Source organism: Athene cunicularia, assembly GCF_003259725.1.
Source record: "Athene cunicularia isolate RWA chromosome 22 unlocalized genomic scaffold, athCun1 chr22_part2, whole genome shotgun sequence".
Taxonomy (NCBI): Eukaryota; Metazoa; Chordata; class Aves; order Strigiformes; family Strigidae; genus Athene; species Athene cunicularia.
Genome location: NW_020799129.1, coordinates 80684 through 96936, shown reverse-complemented (window position 1 = coordinate 96936; position 16253 = coordinate 80684). Strand labels below are relative to the sequence as shown.

Below are 16253 nucleotides of genomic sequence, written 5' to 3'. Positions count from 1 at the left end.
CCCCCCCCCGCCCCCCACCCCCATTTTTTTTTTCTTGATGGTTTCACAGGGTTTTACCTGCCCTGTTATAACCACCTGCGCCCCAGTGTGGTTTCGATCCGGTTCCCCAGGCAGCACCAGGAGCTGGCAGCAGCTGCAGGCTCCCAGCCTCAGGCCAGTGATTTCGGGGGGCACCGCATCACTTTTTTTTGGGCATTTTGGCCTTGCCTGGCGGTCGCCCATTGGGTGCCCATTGCCATGGAAACAGGGTTGGCATGGCAGCGCCGAACCAGCGCTGGCGCGGGTTGGCTCCAGCTGTCGGTTTCCCAACCGCCCCCAGAGTGTGGGAGTTGAACAGGCTGGAGGGCGAGAGGGGGGACGGTGCAGGCGACCGGGGTCTGCGGGGCCCCACTCTCACCCCGTGAGAAGGGGTTGAAACGAGGCAGCCTGTCCCCGAGTATCACCTTGTGTGTGCCCAGGTCCCCGCCTAGAGCCAGCCCAGCGGGGGCACCTGGCCCCCTCTCAGGGCAGGATCGTCCCAGAGGCAGTCCTGCGCAAGCCGCAGGCACAGCCGAGGGATGTTTCTCTCCCGGGTGAGGATCCGTGCACTGCCCGGGGCAGTTTGGCCAGTTATCTGGCCTCGCAGGATGTGTCCCTGTGCTGCAGGGCCTGCATGGGCATGGCCCAGGTCCACAAGGCTCCTGCCCTGCACCCTGACTCCCTCGGGCTACAAAAGTGTGTACGTGGCTGCACAGTAAACTGGAGCACAAATTTAAAACCTACTGTTTTTTTTCCTCCTAAGAGTGTTTCCTTCTAATCAGTGAGGACCTGAGCTGCCAGGCAGAGCTCACCACGATCCCTGAGGGAAGGCATGTTGGCTGGGAGTTGCCATCTCAAGTGTCACCAGCTCCCTGAGAGTGAGCAAAGAACCAGACAAGAACCAGCACATGGCTATTTACTTCCAGGCTGGTCCCCCCTCAGCCTTCCCTGGGAAAAGCTCGAAGGCTAAAGGGGAAGGTACCAAGCCCAGGCCAAGGCCTGTTAGAGCAGAAGCAGAGCATCAAAGACCCATCAGTGCAAAGGCAAGTGTGGGTAAGATGCCAGCTGCAAATGCCTCACGGCTACAGCACAAATAAATACAAGCCCAGGGCAGCCGCTCACTGCCACAGAGCCACCAGGTCTGTCCTTGTTGTGACTCCTCCTCGGGAGGAAAGTGCTGGGGCTGAGCACACCCCAGCCATGCATGTCCTGTGTCTTTTAGCCCTCCCAAGAGCTCACTGAGCATGATTTCACTGTCATGTGAGGGCACAAGTGGCTTCAGGGAAGCCCTGAGAGATGTCAGCGTCATTTAGGTTACTTCCACAGGGAAACTGAGGCAGGATTTGCTCTGCAATGACTCTGTCAAACTTCTCTTTGCATGGCATCGTTACTGAACAAGCAGTCTTCCTCCCAGCCCTGACTGTTCCCCGCAGGATGGCTCTGTCCTCACTCTCTCTGTGCCATGACGAGCAGCACGTGCAGTGACGAAGGGATGTTTCACAGCCACCTCTGCCTCCACACACAGCCTGTTGGGATGATCTCTGCCCCTGCTACCTCGTCCTCACGGCCCTCCCACCCTGGCCAGGTGACACATGTCCCAGCCAAACCATCCCCACACTCAGCTTACTTCAACAGGGAGAAGTTTCCCCTCGTGCCTAAACCTCCCACCAGCCGTGGCCACTCGTCCTGGGGGTGCGGGGACTGGCACCACCGCTTCCCTGCTCATTTTACCTAACAGCCAGCCCAAACCCCTCAGCCCTTCACGCAAGCCACCACCACCAATCCCTGCTCTAGCTCAGCTTCTGACATTCAAAATCCTCAGATATGAAACTAATGAGGTGACTTTGTGCCCCAAAACCAAATGACAGGAGAAACTCATGAAGGCCTTGGTAAATTTAACTGTCTGCTCTTGAGCAAATGAGGATTTGAGGTGATGAACACAGGCCTCAGCCTCGTTAGACGCCTCTGACAAATGGCTGACAGCTCCACCATCTCCTGGAGCAACTCTTCCTTTACTGGAGGTTTTCCAGCCAGATCCTTGCCTGGTCCAACTGTGCTTAGCACACGCCACCCTTCATTCCGGCAGCACTCAAAAAATTGGACGCAGCTCCTTGGTTGGGAGGCAGCTTCCCTCGCCATCCGCAGGAGATGGCCCCAGCTGGGCCAAGCCGTGCCACCGTGCTGGAGATGGCTCTCCCGGCCAAACCCATCACTTCAACAGCACCACCGTGCAGCAGGGGAGCGAATTTCCTGCACAAACACCATTGCCAAGAGATATTCCCATCCCCAGACCCACCAGGAGAGGATTGAGGATGGACCCAGCGTGTGACGTGGGCTCATGGCGATCCTCCCAGCCGCCCAGTGACGGTGCAGGGTGTCACGGGGTGCCACGGTCAGCCCTTCAGGATGCTGAACCACACACCAGGCCAGGGCAGGCAGTGGGACCACTGAGGAGAGGGAGGGTGAAAAAGCATCAGCTTTTAAACCCAAGGGTTTGGCACTGCGTGCACTTGGCTGCTGGGTGGTGGGGATGGTGTGGGTGGGTCTGTGTGTTCTGTCTTGTTCTATTTTTGCTCGCAATGTGTCATTTTGGGGGAGGTGAAACCTTTAACAATGCACCGTCGAGAAGCAGCCGATCTGTTTTCCACTCCTAGGAGCCACACTGCATGGCTGCGCTGTCACCGCTCTCAGAGCCGTTTTCCCCGATGGGGTCAGACCCCGACGGCAGCAGGAGGGGGCTGGGACCCGAGGAGAGGCAGTAGTGTCACAGAAGGTGCCACTCGAGCCAGGCTGCCCCAGGCAGATCTGGCCCTGGCATGCAGGCTGGATGCCCAAGGGTCGAGCTGCACGCCAGGCCCCATAATACGGATTTCTGGGCATTTCTTATTCTGGGATTTCCAGCTCCGTGGGTTGGTGATGCACGATGAGCCAAGCGATGCAGAAACAGTGACAGAACAATCCTCTCCTCTGCGGACACTCGGCTGAACGCATTTCCACCCTCAGCGCAACAGCTCCAGCACCAGTTCTGCCAAAGCAGCGCCGGACACAAACCAAGAGCAGGAACCAAACACTGAAGGATATGGTTTAATGTTTTATACAAGGAGAAGTAGAGCAGCTCACTGAGCTCATCTTTACTGAGGATTTTTGGTGCAAGAATGCAAAAGTTGACGAACAGTTACAACAGCACAGGAGCTGCCGTCGTTCAGCCCGACGCTGCAGGCTGAGGTGGTGCAGGCAGTGGGAAAGCGGAATGGGAAGGAGTTAATATAGGCCTAATCTCAATGGACAGGTGTTTTTTTTCCATAGAAAGAAGAAAAAAAATCCCAAGGATTTTCGGAACTACTTAAGGAAACTGATCCTCTTAGCCTGAAGCATCTCAGCTTTCTAACCCAGGATCCCTGCCCTGTCAGGAAGCAGGCTGATGGAAGTGTGGGATACTTGGGTTTTGCAGAGTCAGGCACGTCAACCCGACAGCCCGACATCCACTGCCGCCGGGACCGGGAGCCTGCCTCAGACTCCTGAGCTCAGGGGGGCTCCTGCCCCTTGCCAGCACCGCTGCTGCCGAGGGCCGGGACAGCTGATCCTCTCCAGCCACTTGGCATTCACAGAAAGCTTTGTCCAGGGCCAGAGCTGCTGCTTGCTCTTAGTCAAGGTGAATTATTTAGGCAGCTTTGAGGAAAACGTGTCAAGCCAGTTAAGTGATGCAGATGTGGAGGCGGGTGGAGAAGAGAAACAACCTCGACAGCCAAAGCTGAGCGAGCAGGACTGGCCGAGGTCAAAGAGGACGATGTGGGGAGCAAGCTGGGCTGATGCTGCAAGACAACCAACCCAGCATATTTGGAAATGTTAACCCAGACCTGTTCCTTTCTGCAAAGCTGCTCCTGAAGGAGGCATTTATAACAGTTCTACCCTACCTGCACTCTGTCATCAACAACACAGACCATCAAGTTCCACAAGCATGTCCCAATCGCAAAAACAAGCGTCTCCCCTCCACGAGACTGCTTACAAAGAGGAAAACAGAGGGGAATAGTGGTGTACGGAGTCACCCTGCCAGGGAACAGCAGAGAAAAAACACCCCAGCTTTGTATTTTAACCACCGTCAGAGGACCTGTGCGATGCATGAAACCTTCTTTAAGCTTGAGAGGAAAGAATGGAAAGATCTCATTAAGTAATAACGATGTTCTGAGCAAGTAAGAAAAATCAGGCACAACACGTCCGTGCTCCCAACCCAAATAAGCATGCAGCGAGCAGGGCCTTACGGGGAGATGCACTGCACACCGTCAGTCCAGCCAGCATTTATTGCAATCATCAGACATTTGGATCAAGGCTGCTGCTCCATGACAGCAGCCTAGAGCGAGCGGTGTCCATCAACATAATTAATGCTGCGTCCCCGGCACCGCGATGACTCAAGGAGGCATCAAGAAGAGAAGCTGCTGCCGACATGCAAGTGCCTCGGGCAGGCTGCTGCGCTGCAAGGCAGCCAAGGGCTCTTCCCCGCTGAGCTGGTTGGGAGCATCTGCCCTGGGGTGGGCTTCTCCAAGCCAGGTGCCTCTGCCACAGCTCCTAGTGCCAGCGTCAGCAGGACCCGTGCCGTGGTGGAAGGGCCCTACCTCCCGCACACCGTGGCCTCACCATCTCCACCTCGACCCAGGAGCAGCGTTCAGATCTTCCTGTAGCTCACGACCAGCGTTGCTTGGCTCAAATCATCTAGCTGAGCTTTCCAGCAAGCAGGGAGGATGTTGTAGAGGAGGAACAAGAGGAACGTTCACAGTTTGTTTCCCCAAAACTGCTGCAAGATGCTCAGCTCTGCTGCTGTGGGTAGCGCGGGGCTGCTGGGAACCAGTGTCATATTGGCAGTCGCGATTGTCCTGCCCTGCTCCTGCCAGGCCCCTGGCAGCTCCAGGCCTTCACATGATCATAAATCCCCTCTACCTCCTGGGAAAGCACCCTAGACCGCCCCTGCACCCAGCCTTCCCAGCACTAAGCGGGCTGCATGCAGCCACCAGGGTGGAAATCACTGCAGGAGAAGCCGGGCAAGGGCTGGCTGAGCTGGGCAGGCAGAGCCCTCTCTGTGTCTCTACACAAAGGCCACATTTGCACATGGCACCAAAATGCACACTGGAACACAGAATTCCAGTGCTCCTAACTCCCAGCCCCCTGACTGTCAGCATGGCCCAATGAAAACTCAAAGCCACCTCAAGCCATGGGAAGAACTGTGCACTCTTCAGAGCTTCCATCAAGCCCCAGCTTAAGCTGGACTACAGCCAGAGAGAGGAAACCCCATCTTTTAAGAGGAATTTGAAGAGGGTCAAACATACCCTCTGCTCCTCAGGATACCAGCAGAGGTGCTGGAGCAGTCAAGCAACAAGTAGAGAAGCCAGAAGTTTAACTTCTTCAGAAAGCTGCATTTCCAAAGCTGCAGGGATTGCGTGTGTGGAAAATACCAGGTTTGTGCTCCTTCTGCAAGCAAGCTGCGAGGAAGCCTCCCCCCCTCCAGATTTAACATCTTTTGGCATCAAAACACCAGGACTGCTGCACTTCATCTCTCTTCGTTTTGCCTGAGAAGCACCAAGGCAAGAGTTGTGCTTACTGCGGGCTCCCAGCACCTTCACTGAGGTCCTGGAGGCGCCCAGTGTTTCTTAAAGGCTCCCTTTGTACAGACACTTCAGTTAATTAGGTCTCCAGCAAAGCGTTAAGCAAGCTGAATACCAAACCCTTCCCTCTCACAGCTCAGTTCACACCCGCAGTCAACAAGCTTCAGGATCCACACCGTCGCTCTCTGGCTGTCAGCGAGTTTCAGCCCTCAGCGCAGCAGTGGGCCAGGGTTGGGGGGAGTGCCAGGGCTCTCCCAACCCGCAGGGTTTCTTCCAGCCCAGATGTGTTTGGGTTGCTGGGGGAGAACACTCCAAATCCAGCTGTGGAAGCTCTCCTTCATCCCCAGAGCGGACAGAAGTTCATCAGGGGTTCCCCAATGGCCTGTCACCCCAGCTTCGGGGCTCCTGAGTGCACACCTGCAATGCGCAGCCTTGGTGGTCCCTGCTCTCAAAAAAAACACTGAAAAATGGAGGCCAATGCCTTCCCCCTCACCCCCAAAACTCAGGTACACCCCAGCCAGGCCATGCAGCCTGGGTTCCAGGATGGCACCCATCATCCTTGCCTTCAGGAAGCCTCAGAGCTCCGACCCATCACCAGGATGGGACCAACGACCAAAACTAGAGCATCAAGACACTTCCCCCTGTATCACATCGTATCGTCAAGCCTGGACAATGCTGTGGGGAGAAGGGGCCAAGGCTCTCCTGTACAAGATGCCCAAGGCATCACCCGCACAAGGCGATGCTTTTACTGCCTGACCCAGCAGCCAGACAGCAAATCCACCCAACCCACAACAGCTAGAGTCCCACCAGTGCCACCACACAGGACCAAGACGCTCTACCCCTCTTCCTGCCAGGCAAGAGCCTTGCTCTTTTCCAAGCTCACACTCTTTTAGGGGAGCTTTTAGCCTTCCCTTTTGGTTTACGAGTTATTTACGGAGTCATTCGACAGAGCCAACGTACTGACATTAGGCAAGTTGAAATGCCACCGCCAGCTCACAGGAGAGCTTCAGAGCATCGTCACCAGAGGGCTAGATTTCACTATTGCCGAGATATTTAGGTCAAGGACAGCAGGACACGCTACCGTTTGGAAAAGTCCCCTGGGATCTTTATTGTTTGCACAGAGCTTACACAACCTTGGGTTTCAGAGGTCTCCTTCGAGAGACCTACGCACAGCCAAACTGGGCTGGATTCAATTATAGCTCCCCTGGAAAAAGGGGATAAGGCCAAAGCAATCCAATGGGATTGAACCATGCAAGCACAGGACAAGGCAGCCTCTCAGACCCTCACACCACTGACATGGCTTGGTCCTATCTCTCCTGACACCTGATGACACACCAAGGCCACGCACGCGTGGCAGCTTTCCACATTACGCTGTTTCTTTTGGTAACCAATATGATATTAGAACAAGCAAACAGATACTGCTTTTTTAAATAAGAATCAGGCACACACTGTCCCTTGGTCTCCAGCCCTGGGATTTTCTGCTTGTTAAGAGAAAAATTTATAGGTTTTAATTTAGTTATTTTTGGTCCCAGGACCTAATTTTGGAGCTCAGTACCTTGGTAGGGCAACCAAAGCCCTAAGCAATTCAGTGTGTGACAGGGGAACTGGCATTCCACTGCTGATCTCAGCAACCCAACCAGAGTCCGATTCCCCGTGAAAGCACTGGAAAATTGGGCCCTGACCGATTCCTCCTCAGCTGCAAAAGGCTCATTACAGTAAAGGGCTGCACCAGACAGAGGGCTAGGGGGGATCTCATCCTCAGTTCAAGCATTTCAGCCCTTTCAAAAGATGCTTCCCGAGCAGTTGAGTTTCCACCACTATGGGAGAAGGCTTAGGTACTGAAATAGTTCTCTCACTGAGAAGCCACAGCCTCTCTTTGTTGCAAGAAAGACTCCACTTGGCAGGGAGAACTTAAAGTTTTGCTGCTTCCCTCAGTATAACCTGGACACATCCTTCCTAGAAACCAAATGTAACAGCACTGCAAGTCCAGCACCGCAGCTCCTGAAAGCGAGACAGCCTTTGTGTTACATGATGAGCTGGACACGCTGCCTTTCCTCTCTTGGGCATCTTGGAGGGAGGTCTGGTCAACATGGGGCTTTCACACAGCTCACAGGGTGAGCTGGCACAAGGTGCAGCTCCCACCTGGAAAGCTGGTCACTAGCATTGGGAAGCACTGGGAGTGGAAGAAAAGGGTTTGAGCGATGCCCCTTGACTGGGGCGGGGGGGGGGGGAAATCATGTGGCTGGAGGAGGGTTTCCTGGCCCCACCGGGAGAGCAGGACAGCCCAGAAGCAAAGAAACAGAGTAGGAAGTGGAGAACCCTGATGGGTTCACACAGGCAGAGTGTAGGGACGGCCCTCGCCGCCCCAAGCATCGGCAAGGAACAACGGAGAATTGTGTAGGACCAGGAAGAGCAAGAGGATGCTTAAATGAGAAACGACCAAGAAAATGAGGACTCTTCAGCCTAAAAACAGGCTGAAAGGGGGAAACAAACAGGTTAGGAAAACCCCACACAGGGTGGAAAAGGAAACTGGGGAACCACTTGCTGCCTCCCCACCTGCATGGAGACAAAAGCCATGCACGGTGGTGCTGAACAGTAGAGGACCTGCTGCAAGACGCTGCTGCGGAGACCCCAGGCACATGAGGGCTGAAATTCCGAGACAAAAGGAAAAAAAATCTACCAAGAGACATGAAAGACCAAGCGCTTGCGCTGGCTCAAAAGCCGCTGAGCTGCAATTTGCTGGCAGCAAGGGGAAAACACAGAGGAAGTATCAGTGCACGCTCATTCTGTTCTTCTCCTCTTTCCCAAGCGTCTGCTGCTGATGGAGACAGGATACGAGGCCAGATGGAGCTCCACTGTACCAGGTCAGGCCGTTCTCTGGAGGTCTGTCTGGCTCCTGCTCATGACGGGCCTTGGCCGCGCTGGGGGAATTCCCCGCGCACAGCCCCGGTGCCTTGCGGTACCTCTGCGCAGCTCACGCACGCAAAAGGAATCGGAACCAGGACAGACTCTCCCTTAAATATGGATCAGGATCAGCTCTGTCTTTCTGGGTCAGGCTGGAAGAACAGCACGGACTCTGCAGCGTGCTCACCAGGAAAGCCCACAGGGACAACGTGGAAGGAAATCAGTTTAACTGGCTTCTGGTCTGGATGGTCCCAGACAGCCAGAGGAACAGGAGCATCCATGGGCTCCAATCCCTTCCCTTGCCTGTTCTCCTGGAAAATGCTTGAGAGAAGAAAGCTTCAGATAATGCTGCCTCTGAGTCAAACAAAACTGGCCTCGAAGCCAGCAGCATGTAACCTCTCCACAGCCCTGCTTCTCCACTCAGGGTGACCAGCAACAGAATTCCCATCGCCCAGCACCCCAAGGAAGCTGTGCCAGAAAGCCCATCCTGCAAGGACCTCACAATGTAAAAAACAAAACCAACCCATCTGGGCTTCCAGCAAAGCCAAGCTGTTGCTAAGTCAAATTAGATTCACACAAGAGCCTCATGGAAATTTCCCAGAGCACTGCTGTGTCATCTCGAGGATGCTCCCCAGCATGTCCCACAAAGGGTTAACCCCAGGCCGCAGAATGGAAGTGGCCACTCTTGGGAGAGGAGAGAGCTGGGGCTTCAGAGAAGTCAGCTCACCAGATTAACACATTTCAGTTCAATTTTGTTCTGCCTCTCACTGGGGACAGCGAGCCAGAAAGTACACAAGTGATTTTTGTAGGTCAGTGCCGAGCCCTGCCACCCACTTACAGGGACAGCAGAGCAGCGAGCAGGCGGCTTGCCCCAGGCAGAGCTCACCTGCACACGGTGGCCAGCGCGTGCCAGGACAGGGCCCAGGCAACGCTGGTGGAAGGAGGACAAACCTCCTCCCTCGGCACAACTGCACCGCACGCACAGGGCAGGGGAGTCTCTTCCCCAGGTCACACATGGCAAAGGACCAGCAGGGTCTCCTTTGCAGCCTGACCAAGACGGTGGTGGAGCTGTGAACAGTCCCCATCTCACCACAGTCCCCCCCACAGCATCTTCTTCCCTCTCCATGCCAAAGGAGGTGAACAGTCTGGCCACAGAGGCCCCAGGGTTTCATTCTGCTCTGGCTCAGCAGTGCAAGTCCCCATGCCAGGTCCCTCGCAGAAGCCACAAAGCTTCCTGAGGGACGAGGGGCTGCTCGACCCCTTGGCCCGCCCAGTGCTCACCAGTGCCCCGTGTCCCACCAGTCCCGTTTCAAGCCCTGGGTGTGCGTGCACGGCAGGGCAGCCCAACCCGCAGCGTGCAGGTGCCATGGCTGCACCTCAGCCTGCTCCAACCCAAGCCGTGGCCCTACATACACAGGGGAGCAGAGAAACCAGGGACTCCCCCAACTCCCTGCTGCCTGGGGGGAGGCAGGAGCCAGGCTGGAGTCACCTAGGGGGGAAACCATCATTTTTTGAGCCACCCTTCAACATCTGTTCACCCCACAAAACTCCTCCTCTGGGAGACCTCCCCTGCCTGACAATCAAATGCCCAGCTGCTCTTTCCAGTGGGTCATTCCCTGAAGGTCCAAGACGGTCTCTAACAAAGCACCCCAAACAGCCCAGAGCTGTCCCATCCTGAGCACCGGGGAGAGACGCAAGGGCTGGATGGAGAAATATCCGAAGGTGGGATATTCACCATCCTGCACACACTCCCAGAGATGTTGCTACTAACCTTCTGCCACCACCTCTTGCCCTCACACAGAGAGTAACCTCTGGGATGGGGCTCACAGGAGAGGGGAGCGTTCCTCCCCCCTGTTCATACTCAGAGAAATAAAGGAGCAGAGGGGAGCCAGGAACTGGAGTCAGAACGCACAAGCCAAGCGCCCAGGCCGGGCTGCGCAGTGCCACACGTGGGCTGCCGGGCTCTATTTTAAATGCTGTGTGGCAAATATATGCAGGATGAAATCCAAGCTGGGGGAAGGGGAGGGTGCTGGGCGGCAGAGGTGTTCAAAATTAGGAGCTGAGCTCAGGCAAGGATGGCTTCTGGGAGCAGATGGGGGAAGAGTCGGAGCCGGGGCCTGAGCGAGCTGTGCAGCTGCAACGCCAGTCCCGGCTGCGCGCTCCCGGAACAAACAGCCCCGTGGTGGGGGCACAAGGGGGGGGGCACGCTCCCCTCTGCCCTTCCAGCGAGGTGGGGAGAGCACATGGGCAACGATGGCTGGGGAAGGATGGCAAGGACACCCAGGGCAGGTACAAGCCAGCCTAAGGAGCTGGCTTCTTCAGTGGCAGCTCCTGGCACACGGGTCACCCTAAGGACACCTCAGCCCTCAGCATGTGCAGGGCAGCCTCCCTAGTGACAAGGAACTGCTCCTCCTGCCTTTCACAGGCAGGGAGGGCAAGGCACTTGGGGAGACCTAGCTGAGCCCCAGGCAGAGCAAGCAACTCTCTACCTACTACTCTCCTCGCCTGACGGGAATCCTCCACAGCCACCAAACTGCCTTGATTCTGTTCTTCCCTTCCGGATCAACCCTAAAAAAGCTGCCAGCATCTCGCTGCACTTCGTAAAGATGATCACGAACAGCGCCCCAGCACCCAGGCACACGGCGAGGCTCTGATGGGAGCTGGCAGATCTGGGATGGTACCTGCCCTACATTTATGGAGCAGTCAGGCTGACAGAATGAGCGAGTTTTTATATAGATTTTGGTGGCAGCGGTTTTCTTCACTGGCAGCAGGGGGTGGGGGTGGGGGGAAAAGAAAGGGAGATGGAAAATATTTTCGTTTAAGCTCTTTTTTGCATTCTTGCTGCCAGAGCTGCGCGTTATTCATGCACCCCTCGTAACCAGGCTGGTGGCTCTGGGTTTTGCTCAGAAGGGGCTGTGCAGAATTAAGTAGCCAGTTAAATTATTAATAGTCTGTCGGGGGGGTGCTCAGGATGCCTGCTCCTGGTCCCTGCTACCTTTTGGGGGGCTCCAGTGCCCCCCAGAGGCACAGAAATCAACTACAGCCGTTTGACAAACCTGTTGGCTGCTCTGCCCTACTTCGAGCCCACAGACATCCTGTTCTTCTGGCCTCAAAAGCAGCTGCAAACGCTGTGAAGTCTCGTTGGACGGGTCCTCCTGTGCCTGGGCTCACCCAGCACGCACCCAAACTGGGCAGGCACCAAGGGGTTTTACCCCACCAGTGCTTGGGGCAGCAGGAGCGGGTGCAGGCAAGAAGAGGGAGAAAGGCCAGCCAGGCAGGGCAGAAGCTGCAGGGGCATGTGTATCCAGCTGGAGGCACCTTTTTTTCACTGCTAGACTGGTGGGAGAGCTGACACGCAGGGCTTTGCATTGCATACCATGTCTGCAGGCTGCAAAACAGCATCTGAGCGTCTGAAGTCTGTCAGGGGCCACTCTCCAGCTGCGCCAGGACAAACGCTCAGAGAGTGGAGGATGCAAGGGCTGGGCTCTGCACCCAGCCAAGCACACGAGATCAGCTCCCCCCACCTGCAGCAGGAGCTGTCCCCATCAGACACGTCCTGCCCCTGCGCCAGCGCTCAGCTTCCTTCCTAATCCCTCCAGTTTCCTTCCCGCAGCCTTGACATCTGTTTTCAGGCAACTAAATACCACTCGCAACAGCTGCTGCCCCCACAACAAAAGGCCCAAGTCGAAATTTCAGCTGGCAGAAAGCAACAAACGTGGACTGCAAGGGGGCAGGAGCAGCCAGCACTCAGGCCAGCCCCAGCTCCTTCCTGCTTGTAGCTTTGCAGGCGGCTCCAGCCTCTCCCTCCCCTTTCTGTTTAGGATTAAACCAGGCTAGAAACACCCAGGTCAGCACCACGGCCATGCAGCCCGGCTACAAAGACCTGCCGGCTCTAATAAGGCTTTTTTGGCTTGTTAATTTTGTGCTGGAAGAGGTGTCAGACTGACAGCCCTGGGGACAATCTTTCTTTCACAGGACAGCTCCAGCACAGGCAGAACGTGGGTTTTCAGGTGATTTCATTTTTGGCTTCTGGCTTATTTTTATCCTGCAGGATGTGTGTCAGAATGGTTGAGTTAAGCATGAGTCCTTCTCCCCACTGGATCAAGTAACTTGGCAGGCACTTTGCCTTCCCCTTCCACCAGCAGCTGCCATGCTCAGGCCCTCCCCTCTACCACTGCCTTGAGCTGAGGCTGCAGCCTCGGGCTCTGACACAGTCCTGCCATGTACCATTCCACTGCCCCCAAGATTTTGGTCCTCAGACCATCCCTTCCACATGCCAAAGGCCAACAGTCCCCAAAGTCCAAACCCTGAATCCTCTCTGCCCCTCCAGGGCATCTGCCATCCCAGTCCTTCCAGGACTTGGGGCTCTCGCAACAAAGCCCATGTCCCTCCAGCAGCTTGCTCTCCCCTCTGATGTGTATAAAACTGCCCTAGGGGACACAGGTCACCACCCTAAGCTGTTCTCCTCACTAAGCACCAGTGGGACAGTGGGGACAGACCACAGCCAAGCCCCACATATGACCAGGAAAGCAGCGGCGAGCAGGTGGAGGGCAGCATGGCCATCACATGGGGCTCTGACCATGAGAGACGCTGGGGAAGGAAGGAGGAGACAGCAGTCTGCCACGGCCTGCTCACGGCATCGCTACATCAGTGAGGCAAAGCACTGACTCGGGCAGCGAGAAGACATGGGAGCTTGAAATAAAATGGCATGTGAGGCCCTGAGAGAGGGCTAGGCAGCTTTGCCTCAGCTCAGGGGTGAAGGTGACACCCAGGGAAGGACAAGCGAACCCTGCACAGGACCCTGTGCTCAGGTAAGTGGTTCATCAGGGCCATGCCAGCCCGCTGGAGCTCACCTCCCACTGCTCAGCAGACAAGAGTCGAGCTGGAAGAGTCACAGATACCTTGGAAGGACCTTGAAACAAGGACATTTTTGTAGAAACCACAGATGCTTAGCCCTGCTAAAGAACACAGCTAAAGAGAAAATTCTCTGCAGCACCTGACTGATCTTCAAAGCTGGCCCTGCTTTGAGCAAAAGGTTGGGCCAGAGACCTCTGAAGGTCTCCAAAGTAATTTTTTGCTGCACAAATCTGATGCTGCAGCTGGCCTCACACGGCCTCACAGGCACTGTGGGTATCTGTGCAAGCTCCATGTCTCACAGCACACCAGGGGAGTGCAACAGTGAATTTCTGTGAGAAAAGGGTTACAGGACAGTGCCAGGGCTTTCCAAAGCTGCAACAGACAGGACCATCAGCCCAGCTTCGCTACGGTGAGTGCTGGAAAAGGGACACAGCTGAGTGCAGCTCAGGGAGCGCAGCCCAGCCCAGCTCTGCGGGGCTGTGTCCAGGGATGTGCCAGCTTCCCTGCTCAGAGCAAAGAGGGAGACACCAAGCCATCTACAGAACAAACCCCTGTCCTCCTCTGGGGAATTACACGACATTTCCAGCCACAAGAGCCCACAAGGGAATCCTCACAGCCTCCCACTGGGCTGAGTGCCCACAGAGGAGGGCCACCCCTCCCCAAAAGGGCCATACAGCAGAACAGGGAACACCACCTCTGTGTTTTTGCCTCCCCCCTGCCAGGAGCACGAAGAAAGTAAGAGACCCTTACGTGGGCAGTTCTGCTGGCCAGGGCTCTGCTGGGACAGAGGTCCCCGGGGGCTCCACCGACACAGGACTGGGCGCCATGTCCTGGGCTACAGCCACATCCTGCGTCCCCACAGCTCCCCCGGCATCTGGCACTGGGATGGGCTCTGCTGTTGTCTCTACCTCAACCTCCTGAGCTGCAGGGGACAGTTTCACCCTCTCAGCAGCTGCAGCAGCCTCCTCCTCCTCCTCCTTCTTCCGTAGCTTCGCCTCCAGCTCTCGGCGCCTCTTCTCATCATCCTGACGAGCCATCCGCTCAAAGACTTTGAAGGCCTGAAAGATAAAAAGCAAACCAAGTGGGTCATCAAGCCACCACACTCTGCCTGAGAAGCCAGAGAAAAAGGAGAGGAGAAGCATCACACACTTGGGGCACTTATAACTGTCCCTCCTTCTCTGGGTACCACACAGCCCTCACACCAGGATGTTTCAGTCACCAACAAAACCAGCTGATAACTATTTCAAAAGTCACACAGCCATATTCAACATGCCTCAGGAGAAAGCCTGAGTTCTTGGGAGCTGTTTTGAAATAATTTCTTGCATCATGTTCTGGCAGCTGAACTCACATCAGCCTGGGATGATGCCTGGTTACTCCAGGGAAAAGGAGAGCAACGAGCTCTGACTCCTGGCTGAGAAAGGGGCTCCAAGGGAGCCGTTGCCCCCCCCAGCCTCCCCTCGCCCTGTGTTCCAGCATTCATGAGGGGCTGTTTGCAAGCCCAAAGATCAGACCAAACCTCTGAGGCACAAACAGGATGAGCTGCCCCAAGAGATGCTGCAGAACAGCTTACTCGGTGCTGGCTGAGCCCGAACAGACTTAAAGCTCTCTTAGCCAGTGCAGGTGAAGGAGCAGAGTGACCTCATGTGGGGTTTTGAGCCAGAACTGACTGATCCCGTCCAAAAACATATACTTGCTCAGAGAAAAGACATCCCTCCCCACCCCAAGAGGTGCAGCAGGCAAGAAGGTCGCTGCCCAAGCTAGGGGCAGCAGAAAAAGATGTAATGACACGCTGCAGTTTGCTTCTAGCTGTGCCTGTCTAGTGCAGGCTGGAGGTTAAAAGTTAAATCCACAACTGCAGGATGCAGCCGAGGGAGGCACAGTGGTCTGGGACCTGCACCTGCTCCCTGAAGGAGCTGAAGCTTCTCCCACCCAAATGCCAGGCCATTTATCACTGCAAACACGTTCTGGCAAGTGAGCAAGCGTCAGATGCAGCCCTTCTTCACTTCCCAGAAATATTTCAGAGTCAGCTTCAGTGCTTCCAGTGGGAGACTGACACCAAGCTGCACACCCAGCCTGCAGCGCCGCTTGACTTGAGCCTTTCACTGGGTACAGGAGGCATAAGACAAAGGGATGTGGCGCCAGGGTGGCTCCCACCAGCACAGCTGGGCATCGTCCCCGCTCTGTTTGCTTCTCGCTTTACAATCATTTTTACTCCACGAAGCCACAGCATCTGTCCCCAGCCAAAGCCCAAGCTCGAGCCAGCCCTGCATGGACGGTGTAGAGTGACACCTTGAAACTGTGCCCTTCCCCCAAGCTGCAGCCAAGTCGGGAGGGGTGTCAAGTCCCTTCCAAACCAACCCCCAACACTCTGGGTCCCTGTGGCTGCAGCCACAAGGCTGCCCAGGCCCACACCTTCCTGGGGAACAAACACTGCGGCCGTAGCGCTGCGGCTCCCTCCTTGTCCCCAGGCCCAGGGGGACACGAGACAGGTCTCCCACCAGCACTGCCCCACTGCCAAGTGGTCTGGGCTCTGTGCTCTCCCCTCTGCAGCCTGAGACCCCCCCTGGGCTCTCCACTCATCCGCAGAGCCCAGTGTGCTCCCGTGGCAGGGGCTAACCCAGGGACACGGGGGCTGAGGGGTCATGAAGACCATGGCAGGGAGAAGGGCAGGGATCTCCTGTCAGCCTGCCCATGTCACCCCCATGCCTTATGCCCCTGGGAAGGAAAACTCACCCAGTCTGAGCAGATGAACACCCCAAAACCAGCCTTACCCCTAGTTTTACGAGCTTGTTTCCTCCCTCCTAAAAAAAATTAACAGCCCAGAACAGCCCTGAGTCAGAGGCCTCCAGCACTGCCCCAACACCAAGCCGAGCCCAGCCA

General features: G+C 55.9%; 1 protein-coding gene across 1 annotated transcript in view; it reads right to left on the bottom strand.

Moving 5' to 3' along the window:
- The window catches only part of LOC113488137 (2-oxoglutarate dehydrogenase, mitochondrial-like), an 83236-nt gene that overhangs the window by 16658 nt on the left and 50325 nt on the right, over positions 1-16253 (bottom strand). Inside the window, exon 20 of the mRNA XM_026863164.1 lies at positions 14124-14431. Within this exon, the coding sequence (XP_026718965.1) occupies positions 14124-14431 (308 nt within the window). The remainder of the gene's footprint in view (positions 1-14123; positions 14432-16253) is intronic.